Here is a 15,010-nt window from a genome sequence, read left to right as displayed (position 1 = left end):
GCCATTGAAAGTACTGTATTAAGCCACCTTAAAATTGTTTAACATTTTCGTCGAATAGATTAGGGGACCTCTTGCACAAACATTCAGTCATGTTGACATAAGAGTAGACCGTTTAAGCTCGTGGGCCTGGTTAGGGGAGGGGGAAGAGACTGACTTAGCGTGTCTACCCCTTTCATAGCACTAGTCTGCAGTATTGGGGTGGCCGAGTGGTTTAAGGCACTGGCGTGACAATTTTCTGTTACAGTCAGTCGGCCAGCCAGCAAGTCAGTCAGTCAGTCAGTCAGTCAGTCAGTCAGTCAGTCAGTCAGTCAGTCAGTCAGTCAGTCAGCCAGTCAGTCAGTCAGCCAGTCAGTCAGTCAGTCAGTCAGTCAGTCAGTCAGTCATTCAGTCAGTCAGTCGGTCAGTCGGTCAGTCGGTCAGTCGGTCAGTCGGTCAATCGGTTAATCGGTCAATCGGTCAGTCGGTCAATCGGTCAGTCGGTCAGTCGGTCAGTCGGTCAGTTGGTCAGTCGGTCAGTCGGTCAGTCGGTTAGTCGGTCAGTCAGTCAATTTGTCCGTCGGTCAGCCAGTAAATTTGTCAATCGGTCACTCAGTCAGTAATTCAGTCACTCAGTAATTTAGTCAGTCAGTCAGTCAGTCAGTCAGTCAGTCAGTCGGCCGGCCAGTCAGTCAGTCAGTCAGTCAGTCAGTCAGCCAGTCAGTCAGTCATTCGGTCAGTCATTCGGTCAGTCATTCGATCAGTCCGTCCGTCCGTCTGTTCGTCTGTCACTCAGTCAGTCAGTCAGTCAGCCTTCCAGTCGGCCAGCCAGCCGGCAGGCCAGCGAGCAAATCAGTCAGTCAGTCAGTCGGTGGATCAGTCAGTCCGTCTGCCCGTCCGTCAGTCAGTTAGTCAGTCAGTCAGTCTACTTACCAGTCAACATTCAAAACATTCGTGCATAGGGATTTTATTTAATCTGCTGAACAACCACCTATATTTTGTGCAAAATAGTCAAAACTAAACAATTGCATTAGTGACTGATAGCATCTAATTGTTGAAACTATTTTACGATCTAGATAAAAGCGCTCGTATAGTAGACTCGACACAAATGTTGAACAAAAGCTTTTGAGGAAAGAATCTTTCAACTTCATTTACTTCCACCTTTTAAATTTAAACCGTTTTGACTTATTTATGTGTCAAAGATTACCTTTTACGTCATTGACACTTGACTGTTGCTAAGGGCCTGTTTATATGGAGGAGAGTTGTCCCTAGTAGGAGGGTTACCCTCCATACCGAGCCACCCCGGGCGAGAGAACTTTTCATACGTTTCTTTATAAATAGCTGCGAACTGTTTATATAAGTTGACTCGGGGGCAGGGTGAACCTGGGTGGAGTGTTATTCGCTTTAAAGGTACGGTGACGCTGGGGAGCGAGCCAACTTTTTTCCATATAAACAGTTTGGTTATTTTCGCCTCGCCTACCAGGGACAAGTTGACACATACAGAGCATGCGCAAACGCTGCAGTCGACCAAAACAAACTTGCAGATACATTGAAATCGAAGTCGGCGGTAAATTTGTACAAAAAATGGTCGTGGACGATGTTTCAGCGTTCCTTATTTAAAAAAGGCAGACATAATAGATGTTTCTAAACAACTCTCGCCAGTCTTGAACCGAGAGGGCCAAGTTTTGGCTCGGTCAACAGGGACAACTTTTTCATATAAACGCTCGGCAAAAGATAGCACGGGAGAGAGGGTAGCCCTCCTACCAGGGACAACTCTCCTCCATATAAACAGGCCCTAAGAAAGACGTAACCCAAAGATTTAACCCTCGGACGTACACGCAAACTCATACCCCCACCATCGTACAAGGGGGGGGGGGGGGGGTGGATGGAACCCCTCCCCAGAGTTTTCGTTATATTAAGGGCCCATTACAGTATCTTTTGGGGCCGTTGCTAGGGAGATTTCAATTGGCTGTAACTTGATATATCGTTGCTTTTATTTAACCAAATTTAGACAGGAGTTTTAGAGTGCGACTGCAAGTCAGTTGATGACGTCATCGGTGCATGTCTAATGTCACGTGACCCAGAACAAAAAACTGAGTTTTATGCAAGAAACTTACGGTCTCATTCATAGTTTGTAGTATTATGTCAATCAGTACGTTTATCTTAAAAAATGTAAGCATGCATTTTCCGTTAGCACAAAAATTTAAAAAATAAGTAAAGAAAATGTGTTCTTTTGACCACGTTTTTGAACACAACTTTAATGTTGTTTTGATTTTCCGAAAACGCATGCTTACGTTTAAAGAAAAATGTATTTTCTTTCGATTTACTGCAAAAAACAGAAGGTACGGTTTTTTCCTTCCGAGAAAAACTCGCATTTTTGTCCGTACCGGAAGTAAAAATATAATTATACGGTGAATGATTGGTTGAAATCATCGTAATTGACATTGCTGCACTAAGTTGGCTTTAACCCCGCTCACGTACGCTTCAAAAACTATAATTTTTCGACACGGCAAACTTTACTTCTTGCTTGTATTCGGACAGCTTTAACAACGTTTACTGTCGCTCAACTAACATGTAGAGGCTAAGACAAATGTAAACAACGGCGGTCGTAAGTATTAAAAAGAGTTTAGTGTGAGTTTCTTTATTTTCGGCTTATAATTTGCGAATTAGCGTAAACGGCGTTATCGTGTTTTGAGCAAGAAGGCTACAATTCATAGTTCGGTTGAATAAATTGTTGACGTTTGTAAGCTGAAATGTTTTTATACAGGTGTTTTATATAGTTTAGTTTTCGCAGTTTTGTACCTTACTGAATTTGTCCTGTGGTTCAGTAGACTGCTGTACGAATCTTAATCAGTAGTTTCTGCAAGACTGAATTTACGGCAGATAAATCGAGTTCATTCCTATATTTCTGCGTGCGTAAAAATTATCTTACCTTCGTTTCGCGAACGAAATGAATCGCTGTTTTTTTTTTTTTCTGAGCTTCGTTTAGTTCTAGTGACAGTGCTTTAATTTTTACCAGTAGCTTTCACAGATTTCTTCAGTGAGCTGAAGGGGAAACTGATGAAAATACGGTAACGCCGCAAATTCGCATGTTTTCTAACGCATCGGCACTACTTTGAAAAATATTTCGGCGGTTTCGGATACTTGCTTCAGGCTTCGTATATGTTTTGAAATCATTTAGTATGACAAACTTTGTTTTTATTTCAATTTACCCAGTTTCTGTTACTGCAGAACAAATTTCCGTGATTGGAATATGATTCTAATCGAAAGCTAAATGGGAACTAAACTCGCGTAAAATTTTGCCGCTCAGCTGAGAAAACCGGAAATAAAATTGCACTTGCGTGGCAACCGCGTAGCTTGGCAACGAGATACTGTAATGGGCCCTTAAGGCGTAGCGAAATTATTTTGCTCTCAGAAGAAAGCCCCTAGCTTACTCTACAAGATGGCATAATTTTAATTGGCTGTGACGTCATATGGCGTCACGTGACGTCATTAGAGCCGCCATCTTGGATCCGCCATCTTGGATTTCAACATTTTCTTAGAAAGTCATAAAATAACGGAAATTGATGCAAAATCAAGTGAGAATGCTTATGGAATGTAAAAATAAACAAATCAAGCAATTCTGTTTAAAAAAACTGGAAAAAATAAAGAAAAATGTTAAAAATGACGATTTTTGGCAAGACCTGCCTGTATTTATGACGTTGCCATGGCAACGTCAAATATCATGGACACATGGTTGACATATCAAAATTTCGGCAAAGGATGAATGAACAGCTACTGAAAGTTTCAGCACAGTAGAGTAAACCATTTTCTCAAAATTTGGAAAAAACCTTATGGGGGGGGGGGTGGCATCCACCCCCCCCCCCCTTACGTCCGAGGGTTAAATAGAGGACTGGCTGCCTGGTATGACTAAGGGGGCTAGCGCCTGTCTGGAATCCTATATCTTTGAGTCTAACTGGTAAAATGCACACGTTTCAGTGGTCCTGCTTTTCCCAGGCGGACCAAGCGTACGGACCGGCGCTTACTACCGTTGTAAATGTGAATAGACAAAATGGCAGAGGATAGCAGTGGAATTAACGGCATTTAAGTTCTCCTAAAAGCAAGAATTTTATTTAAAACTCTTAAATCGAAGCCGCATTCACGCTACTATTGCTGTGGCGATGTGGTTTAGTTTTCAAAACATTTGGGCCATCCACATTTTGGATGGCAACTGTTCCACAACTCGGTTGGTTGTACAAAAAAAAAACATTTCTTTTTAAGTAATCTGAATGCGGGGTTGTGGTGCGGGGTTGTGGAAGCGTTAGCTTGTTTACATCATTGCTTAACTGGTCCATAAGTATTCTGGAGTATTATATTCCTTCTAAGGTTTTGTACATCTTTGTCCTTCTTGTCTTATCTGTGGTGACTGAGGTTTCGCTAGCCTAATACTCGGAACAGATCATCAACACTGCAATCAAAACGAGCGAACATTAAAGTGGCTATGTCACGCAATTTTAGGCAATTTTGGTACTGACAAACTGGTCATAGAATTGACTGAAATATTACAATAAAAGCTTAAAACTGTAGAAAAACTCAAAAGAAAGACATAAAGGCCAAAAGGGGCATTGAAGGGTAAAATTCGAGAAGATTAAAATGGATTGCGTTCGTGTAAACTTGAAAAACGTCGGCCCAACTTTTTTCAAGTTTATCTCAATTTGTATGCACCCACGGTGTCATTCACAATGATCGAAAATCATCCTTGTTTGTTACGTGGACGTGATTTTGCCAATAGAAGACTTTTGCTCTGCCAATTTAAAGTTTAGAGCTCTGAATTAACGAATTACATAAAATACCGTGATCTAGCCCCTTTAAGGTATTAAAATAATGTTATTTTTTCTCAAATTCCCTGTTTCACTGTGTCATGTTTACCAGTCAAAGCGTGGGAAAGGTCAAGAACTCGATATTTTATTTCAACAGAAAAACCATGCCCATGTTAAGTCTCAAGCTGCCCTGTGTCGAAACATAATTTCCTCAATGTAACAAAATTTACGTCGCTGTTATAAGTATAAATATTAAATTTTAAGAAATTGAGTATTGTATTGTAAGTAGTGTGTTGTAAACAATTTAATTGTCATGTAGGTAGTGTAAGCAGTGTATTGTCACTTGCCTTTTTCCCATCCCCTAGCAAATCTAAACTAGGATGAACGTTTCGAATTTTCAGATTACAGGGCATTGTGTAAGATAAGACACGAAAAAAATTTCTGTCGCAAAACGGCGATTTAACTGTACATGTGTATGCTCAGACAAGTGACAGGAAAGCAAACCTAGTCTGTTATGAAGCTACTATCCTTATTATTTTCGGCAGAATTCTGATATATCAGTAACCATAAAATTTACGAGGTTGTTCGAAGCTAGGACGTGACATTGTGCTGTGTCTCTCAAGACAGTTCATTTATTCCCAGAAATAATGTTCGCTTTTCTTAGAATACAAGGAACACCAGACCTGGTTCAGTTGGCAGCTTTATGTGTCAACCGTACTTTTCCTAGACGAAAGGAAATATAAAAGCAGATTCTTAATTTCATTCAACAATGACGATTGTCTATTCCATTTTTGTCGTGAGATTCGATTTCTGTGTATATGGAGGTGTAAAATTGATGCCTCCGGGATTGATGCCACAATTTCATTTTGCGCCTTTGATTCGTAATAATTATCTTTCTGTTCAAAACGCCTTCTTTGCCATGTTCTTTATATTCCCTGATATTCAGTTGCCCAAGAAAACAACAGAGTTATCTTACTTTGAAACATCCAGGAAAAAATAAACAAATACTGTCAAAATGGATAGCTAGACGTCTCGCGATGGCACCTACAAATTCTCGTCGGCCGTTTGGCAGGAAACGACTTATCCATCTTCAGAAATTCATTTCTTGCTGTTGTTCAAAACTGAAATTTCGTTTGCCTCAATCTCGAAACAACATATTTAAATAACACCGAAACATCGGTTATATTACTAACTAGACGGTACTTAATACCTAGCAAATGAATAATAGAGTTGCGTCGAGCTATCAATTTTACGAAATTGACCGACTCCACGAGCCTCAGCCTGAATAATCTCACCTCCTTTGCCGCCCAACTGGATTTCTTCCTTGACATTTGAAGCTTTTCTTTTACTCGCTCCTTCATTTCGTCTAATGTCCGAAGTCCTTTCGCCGGAATACCGAGGGCCGTCATTGTTTGCACCATTTGTATAATGTCATCAATTGCGTCGATGTCTTTTGCCTCAGCCATTTTTTACTAAGACAACAACAACCTGATCGCTTGCAATTTAAGCTGAATGTATAACAGCATCACACAGAGCATTGAAAAGGCGTCCTGGTTGGAATTTCGCTCGGTGTACCAACATTTCGTATACGAAAACAAAAAAATTAACCATTGCTTTCATAGCCTGTGTGCAGCCGTGTCGTTTTTCCGCGTGAGGAAATTGGAGACAGACAGATTATACAATCTTCGGTATTTCCAACGCCGTCGCGAGCTATCGGTTGAGCCGTCACCATGATAATCACGTGACAGGTCACGCAATGTTTGACAAAAAAGCAAAAATATAGCCATCTGAAAGCTTTAGGTGGCTTACCATAGCTCCTACTACAGTTTTGAGGGGTAAATGAGCACAACTTTTTACTATTTTCTCTTACATCGTACAACTATCATAATGCGTCTTTTGAACAATAGGAATGCTAAAAACGCTAAAACGATGACCGTGCGCTTAAGAGGGGAATGGGCACTAGTAATTTTAATGGTGTTTTTCTCATTATCTATGCGTATGACCACCTCAAAATTTTAGAAATTAGAAATAAACTTTGATGAAAAATTCATCCAAATTAAAATAAAATCTCTTAGACAGATTTCGAGTGACCGGTATTTTCAAAATAGGCAAAATATCAAATTTCCCACTTTTACGACAATTCCCTCTTACAAATATATATTTTGTTGCATAAATATTCTATCGGGCTCAAAGTCTTATCTCTGAAACTTGGAGCTTGGCGCATTCATGTACATTTAACGAAAAACGCCATTGAAAGTACTGTATTAAGCCACCTTAAAATTGTTTAACATTTTCGTCGAATAGATTAGGGGACCTCTTGCACAAACATTCAGTCATGTTGACATAAGAGTAGACCGTTTAAGCTCGTGGGCCTGGTTAGGGGAGGGGGAAGAGACTGACTTAGCGTGTCTACCCCTTTCATAGCACTAGTCTGAAGTATTGGGGTGGCCGAGTGGTTTAAGGCACTGGCGTGACAATTTTCTGTTACAGTCAGTCGGCCAGCCAGCAATTCAGTCAGTCAGTCAGTCAGTCAGTCAGTCAGGCAGTCAGCCAGCCAGTCAGTCAGTCAGTCAGTCAGTCAGTCAGTCAGTCAGTCAGTCAGCCAGTCAGTCAGTCAGTCAGTCAGTCGGTCAGTCGGTCAGTCGGTCAGTCGGTCAGTCGGTCAATCGGTCAGTCGGTCAGTCGGTCAGTCGGTCAGTCGGTCAGTCGGTCAGTTGGTCAGTCGGTCAGTCGGTCAGTCGGTCAGTCGGTCAGTCGGTCAGTCGGTCAGTCGGTCAGTCGGTCAATTTGTCAGTCGGTCAGTCGGTCAGTCGGTCAGTCGGTCAGTCGGTCAGTCAGTAAATTTGTCAGTCGGTCAGCCAGTAAATTTGTCAGTCGGTCACTCAGTCAGTAATTCAGTCAGTCAGTAATTCAGTCAGTCAGTCAGTCAGTCAGCCAGTCAGTCAGTCATTCGGTCAGTCATTCGGTCAGTCATTCGGTCAGTCCGTCCATCCGTCTGTTCGTCTGTCACTCAGTCAGTCAGTCAGTCAGCCAGCCAGTCGGCCAGCCAGCCGGCAGGCCAGCGAGCAAATCAGTCAGTCAATCAGTCGGTGGATCAGTCAGTCCGTCTGCCCGTCCGTCAGTCAGTTAGTCAGTCAGTCAGTCTACTTACCAGTCAACATTCAAAACATTCGTGCAAAAGGATTTTATTTAATCTGCTGAACAACCACCAATACTTTGTGCAAAATAGTCAAAACTAAACAATTGCATTAGTGACTGATAGCATCTAGTTGTTGAAATTATTTTACGATCTAGATAAAAGCGCTTGTATAGTAGACTTGACACAAATGTTGAACAAAAGCTTTTGAGGAAAGAATCTTTCAACTTCATTTACTTCCACCTTTTAAATTTAAACCGTTTTGACTTATTTATGTGTCAAAGATTACATTTTACGTCATTGACACTTGACCGTTGCTAAGGGCCTGTTTATATGGAGGAGAGTTCTCCCTGGTAGGAGGGTTACCCTCCATACCGAGCCACCCCGGGCGAGAGAACTTTTCATACGTTTCTTTATAAATAGCTGCGAACTGTTTATATGATAAATTGCAAAGTTGGCTCGGGGGGCAGGGTGACCCTGGTTAGAGTGTCACTCCCTTTAAAGGTACAGTGACCCTGGGGAGCGAGCCAACTTTTTTCCATATAAACAGTTTGGTTATTTTCGCCTCGCCTACCAGGGACAAGTTGACACATACAGAGCATGCGCAAAAGCTGCAGTCGACCAAAACAAACTACAGATACAGATACAGATGCAGATACATTGAAATCGAAGTCGGCGGTAAATTTGTCCAAAAAATGGTCGTGGACGATGTTTCAGCGTTCCTTATTTAAAAAAGGCAGACATAATAGATGTTTCAAAACAACTCTCGCCAGTCTTGAACCGAGAGGGCCAAGTTTAGGCTCGGTCAACAGGGACAACTTTTTCATATAAACGCTCGGCAAAAGATAGCACGGGGGAGAGGGTAGCCCTCCTACCAGGGACAACCCTCCTCCCTCCTCCATATAAAAAGGCCCTAAGAAAGACGTAACCCAAAGATTTAACCCTCGGACGTACAAGCAAACTCATACCCCCACCATCGTACAAGGGGGGGGGGGGTGGATGGAACCCCTCCCCAGAGTTTTCGTTATATTAAGGCGTAGCGAAATTATTTTGCTCTCAGAAGAAAGCCCCTAGCTTACTCTAGAAAACTACTCTAAAATAACGGAAATTGATGCAAAATCAAGTGAGAATGGTTATGGAATGTAAAAATAAACAAATCGTGCAATTCTGTTTAAAAAAACTGGAAAAAATAAAGAACAATGTTAAAAATGACGATTTTTGGCAAGACCTGCCTGTATTTATGACGTTGCCATGGCAACGTCAAATATCATGGACACATGGTTGACATATCAAAATTTCGGCAAAGGATGAATGAACAGCTACTGAAAGTTTCAGCACAGTAGAGTAAACCGTTTTCTCAAAATTTGGAAAAAACCTTATGAGGGGGTGGCATCCACCCCCCCCCCCCCCTGTACGTCCGAGGGTTAAATATAAATGACTGCATGCGTGTGAAACTGACAGCCAATGAACTTTCCACAACATAAAAACGTTTATTGTTAAGGTGTTAGGCAATGGTGCAAGCAAATTGAAAAGGACAATCTTTCCGACTTCATTGTTTACATCTTGTATTTAAAAATTCATCCGATGAACAAACAGATTATCATAGCTAGAAATTGCACATAAAATTTATTTTTCGTGCCAAGTTTGATTGAGAACGAAAAGAAGGAAAAAAAAAAGTTGTTTAAATGATGCATTCAAACTTTGCAAGGCGTTTTGTTACGGGAGAAATTTCCCTGTTTCAGTCATTCCTGTGTTTATCCGTATTAAGCATTTAAAACCTTTCAAAAAGCCAACAGTAGTTTTAAAGTAAAAACCAAACGCTTATTAAGTTCAATCTTATATTTTTATTCAGGAACGACTTGTATATTTGTCAACTGTTCTTAGTTAATTTCTTTGTAAGATATTCGTTTGTACTGAACTGTGTTCCTTTCGCTTAGTCATAACCGTGAGTTATTAATTTAAAGAGGGCGTCGAATTCTCATAGAACTTACACCTATAAAGGGCAGGCTTTTTGAGCGTTTGTCTTTCGCCGATGGGAGCAAAATGTAATATGATCGCATGACTTACGACCAAATGCTGAAGAAACAGTAATATTTAAAACGTCCGCTCCCCAAAATTAAGTTTAGGAGTTAGCAAAAAATTTTAAATTTCTCCCGCCGACGCAACATTCAATTTTCTTTAATAATAATAATAATAATAATAATAATAATAATAATAATAATAATAATAATAATAATAATAAAAGCTTTTATTTTTACACGATAAATGTTTTGCAGCATAGCTGATGTGGTCGTGTTTACAAATTACTATTGAAGCTAACTAAACCCTTAAATAACAAATAAAGACTACAAATTAAGTATTCCAAACAAACGAAAATACACAGCCTCTAAATCCCTAATACTTTCAAAGCACCCTTGAAACTTGCCAACGATTCTTTAAGGCGGGCCTCGTTATTCAAAGAATTCCATAATGTGGCCCCTTCATAAGTGATCGACTTTTTGAGAAAGTCAGTCTTTGGTCTTGGTACTGACAAGCAATTTTTCCTTCTAAGATTGTAATTAGTCTTCTGCTCCGTCCACAAGTGTTGTAATTGGACCGGAGCACCTCCAGATACACATTTGAAGACAAAACAAAGTACCCTGCGGATGTACATTTGCCTCAATGGTATCCACTTTGCTTGACGCAGTACGTCTTCTGAAGGGTGAACCAGTCTAAGCCGAAAATTATCTTGGCGGCACGCACATGGATTTTTTCTAAGTCACTAAAAAGTGTTGAGCCACACGACCCCCAGACTATCATACCGTACATTACAGACGGTAAAATTACTTTAAAATAAAAGTCTACTCTCGCAGGAATTGGCAAAAAATACAATGATCTCAAAAGGTTCAGTTTCTGGGTGAAACGTTTACACTGTTCTTTGACATGAATGTTCCATTTGAGTGCACTGTCTATTTGGATACCTAGACACCTTGCTTTCTTTAGAAAGCAATCTTTACATTTTGCTTTTTTTAACCCTCGGCGTACAAGGGGGGGGGGGGGGGGGGGTGGATGCCACCAAATTTTGAGAAAACGATTTACTCTACAGTACTGAAACTGTCAGTAGCTGTTCATTCATTCTTTGCCGAAATTTTGATATGTCAACCATGTGTCCATGATATTTGACGTTGCCGTGTCATTAGGGACCTTTAGCACCGACGCCGAGGACGTGAACGTCACCGACCGGAAGTTGAGAAAATGAACTTTGATGCTACTACGCATGCCCATTCGTGTGGAACTCGTCGTCCACACCTCGTTGAGGACGTCGTTTGCCGCCATTTGCCGTACAGTGTTGAACGAAGGTATGTTTTATATGTTTACTGTCTTTTGCTGACTTATTTTGGGGATTTTTTCAAGTGTCGGTACGTGAACAAGATAGGTACCGTAAGTTATTTGATCGAACCGTGAAGAACCATATTAATTTCTCGTTTTCTTTTCACCTGCAGAAAGAGCTTTGAGCTTTGCAGCTGTGTTTACAGTGATGGCGGATGATGATACAAAGAGTACAGGGTTCGTACATAAATCTTATAAGTGCTTTCTAAAAATATAAGTCGCATGCTTTCAACTGCATTTCATTGTAGCTTTGAAAATCAAAGTTGTCCGTTTAAATTTGCGGTTACCGTATCGACCAAGTTCCTTCTGAAATGTTTTATTTCTCACTAAGTTGTCGTTGATACTGAATGAAGCCTAAATTGTCGCAGAGGGTAATTTTTGTAATCAAAGATTGCCAACACGCGTTACACGTTTTATCCTATTTTAATTTTAGCCGCAAAAAATAAACAAAGCTTTATTTACAACTTAAAGCACTGAAAACTTAGTAAGTTATATACACTTGAGGCCTCGAGATTAAATATATTTTACTTGCAATGCAGTTTCAGACCTCTCAACCTCAAAGCACTGGAAATCTGGAGATTGAGGTCAAAAAATCTGGAGATTTCAGTAAAAACCGGGAGATTGATTAACTGACGAACAAAAATAACTAAAAGAGGCCTAAAACCAGGCGCTAATCAAATGACTTGTTACTCTGTTTACCGTGAGATTTCTGTTTCTCATCGTGAGATTGAAGTGAAAACCGTGAGTCTCACGACAAAATCGTGAGACTTGAGAGGTCTGCAGTTTAAATAATATAAACTGATTGTAAAAAATAATTTCACTCACTCACTCACTCAATCCTCTTCGCGCCCTTGGGCACATAAGGCCGTAAAAAATTCCATACTTAATAAAACAATTGTATTTGTTTTCAGAAATTATGCAATGAAATGGTCAGAAGAACATGATCGCATGCTTTGCACAGAAGTCCTTGTCTTGGAACCATGGAAATTCCCTAAGCAAAGCAAAGAAAGAGGAGAGGTCTGGGGCGAAGTAGCATTACGTTTAAATGGCACAAACTATCCCAAATTCAAAGTCAGTAAGCGTTCTGTCAGGGAAAGACTCACTCTTTTAGTCAACAAATACAAAGAAAAGATGAGAAAGGAGGAGCAAGGTTCTGGGATTGAATGTGACGATGAAACCGAATTAGAGAAGGCATTGTCTGAGATCATCGAAAAAGAGCAAGCAGCTGATTTGGAAAGAAAATAAAATTCAAATACTCTTACTAAGAAGAATGAAAGTGACAAGGCCTCTGCAGAAGAGAGTAGATTGAAGGCCATGGAGCGCCTGGGGCAAACCAAAAAGAGGAATGCTGATGCAAGCTCTGATCAAGTTACTCCACCAAAAAGCAGAAAAAGCACCACTGAAGCTATGCAAATTCTGAAAGAAAAGTATGAGAATGAAAAAGAAATCAGGAAGGAAGAAATGGAAATTAAGAAGAAAGAACAAGAAAATAGAGCTGCCGAGCAACAGATGCTGATGGTTCAGCAGAGACACAGCCAGCAACAATACCAGGATGTATTAAAGGTCATGACTGAACAGCAGCAGAGACAGGAACAGCAGATGCAAAATTTCCAAATGCTCTTTTTGCAGCAGCAACAACAGCAGAGCCAGGTACTCATGGGTTTACTGGAAAGAGTCCTGCCCAAGTCCTTATAAGAGGAAGGCAAAAGAGCTGTTTAGAAAAACATTTGCACACTTAAGCCTTTTGGAACTATGTTGTGGTTAACATTTTATTTAATGGTCAATTTTTAAAATTTAAATTAAAAAGATATAAAGTTGAAGTTTACGAAAACCTAGCTAGGTGAACCCTTTCACCCCATGGGGTGCCGAGTTAAGAACTGAAAAAAGTTAAATTTAATATTCATGTTTTGTTACAATTTTAAGTGTAACATGTGATTTTCATGGCAACCAAATGTTTTCCTTTAGGGTTGACCAAAATTTATATTTTTGTGTTTTATCTTTTAGAAGTTTTGAAGAACATACCAGAAGAGATCAAACCTTACTCAGTGTTATTGTCTTTATTGTCTATTTTAATGTATTTATTTTCATTTTTCTGGTTAATCAAGGGGGGTGGGTAGCCACCCAACCCATCCTCCTTGATCCACCCCTGAATGATCCCTTCCCTTTTTGCATTATTTTCTATTTTTTAAGAGGGGGTGGGGTACTTTCAGTCCACCCCCAGTCTAAACAAAGGCCAAGGCTAATAAGGGTTAAAGGACCATTCTTTGTAGAAGGGGGGGGGGGGGGGGGGTTGTTGGGATGTTTTATTTGTTCCTGCAATGTCCCCTTCCCTACAATCTGCATGTTTTGCCCCATAACATGTATTGTATGTCCAGGAAAATAATGCTGTATCATAAAAAAATATGTTGGGATCAAAAGATATGTTGGGATTTTTTATTTGTTCCTGTAATGTCCCCTCCCCTACAAACTGCATTTCATGCCCCATTACATTTTTCGTTTGTCCAGAAAAATAAAGCTGTATCATAAAAAAATATACAGCTATTTTACTTTATTGAAAGTATTGCTCCAGGGCGGGGGGCTCAATACCAAAGTAGTCGCTGGTGGTATTACCATAAAGGCATGTTATGGCATTACGAAGTAGTGTGCACACAACATACATTTTACCGACATTGCTTAGGCCGATCTTCAAATTCTTTTTAAAGTCAAGAAATTTGAAAGAGTTAATGACATCACCGAAAAGCCATTCCACTGAAATTCTTAACGCGCTCATGGCTTCGTTGTAATCCTGCATCGCGGGTGCAAGTGGGACACGACGAAACGGGGTTTGAAGATGCACACGGAGAGGGTAGGCCAAATCTCCATATATACACATGGGTTGGCCTACTGGAGAGAAAGCATACTGTTGAAGGTCACGCAATAGTCCAGAATCTGCCAACATCGACGGCGACAGAATCTGCCAACATCTGCCAACATCCCTCTATAAAAACAAAGAAAATAGGAGGTGAAAATAGAAATAGTTTGGGAAGTTTGTAGAGCTAAAAACAATAAAAACAACTTTCAATTTCATATTTTATTTTGTGATCGATTGTGTTTTAATAATAAAGTTCATTATAAGTACTAAAAAGAGAATCAAATTAAAAACTCACCAACTGGTCCATACAAGTTTCCTATTAGTCCATTTGGTAGGGACAGGGATTGAAATTTAAGGGCATGGACCCTTTTATGTCCATTATAAACTACTCTTTGATGTTCTCCGGGTCTTGAAATGGGTCGTACTGTCCCATCGACGAAACCAAAACAATCGTCAAGCGGGGCGCCTTTTCCTGATATAGCATCTGCATAACGCTGTAAAGCCCCAGGATTCAGAAGATCTCGATTCCATTGGGTTATGAGGTGTCCGTGAACGTCAAAGATATAGTCCATGACATCATTAGTGATCAAACTTATAACCGGTCGGCCAAAGCGCGGAATCATATCACTGAGTCGGCATGGATAGGCAACTCGTTTGAGAAGCATACATAAGGCTTATATGTCATCGCAAATACTCCTCTGCTCGCATTTAAACACTGGTGGTAGTTGGAGTGCTGCAATAAGGCGAGGAAGGTCTTGCTTCTCAACACGAAACTCTGCTTTGCATTCGGCGGAGTTCATAGAATCCAAATCGAATCGTTCGTAGTTTCCATGAGGGAAATCTGGATTTTTTGAACTGAAGGTATCGTAAAGCAATAAA

General features: G+C 40.3%; 1 protein-coding gene and 4 pseudogenes across 3 annotated transcripts in view; 2 read left to right on the top strand and 3 right to left on the bottom strand.

The window, feature by feature from the left end:
• LOC144662542 (uncharacterized) overlaps window positions 1-6,421 on the bottom strand; it is a 44,896-nt gene extending 38,475 nt beyond the window's left edge. The window contains exon 1 of the mRNA XM_078523372.1: window positions 6,071-6,421. Coding sequence (XP_078379498.1) covers window positions 6,071-6,241 — 171 coding nt within the window. The 5' untranslated portion in view covers window positions 6,242-6,421. The remainder of the gene's footprint in view (window positions 1-6,070) is intronic.
• The window catches only part of LOC144662526 (uncharacterized), a 379,417-nt pseudogene that overhangs the window by 145,258 nt on the left and 219,149 nt on the right, over window positions 1-15,010 (top strand). The gene's annotated exons all lie outside the window — the stretch shown is intronic.
• LOC144662537 (uncharacterized) overlaps window positions 1-15,010 on the bottom strand; it is a 241,253-nt pseudogene that overhangs the window by 198,790 nt on the left and 27,453 nt on the right. The gene's annotated exons all lie outside the window — the stretch shown is intronic.
• On the top strand, window positions 11,191-12,975 carry LOC144663102 (uncharacterized; annotated as a pseudogene).
• LOC144662919 (uncharacterized) lies at window positions 13,587-15,003 on the bottom strand (annotated as a pseudogene).

The sequence above is a fragment of the Oculina patagonica genome, chromosome 8, assembly GCF_052425735.1.
Source record: "Oculina patagonica isolate OP01 chromosome 8, crgOcupat, whole genome shotgun sequence".
Lineage (NCBI taxonomy): Eukaryota > Metazoa > Cnidaria > Anthozoa > Scleractinia > Oculinidae > Oculina > Oculina patagonica.
Note: the sequence above shows the minus strand (reverse complement) of the source record. Positions and strands in the feature narration are given on the sequence as shown.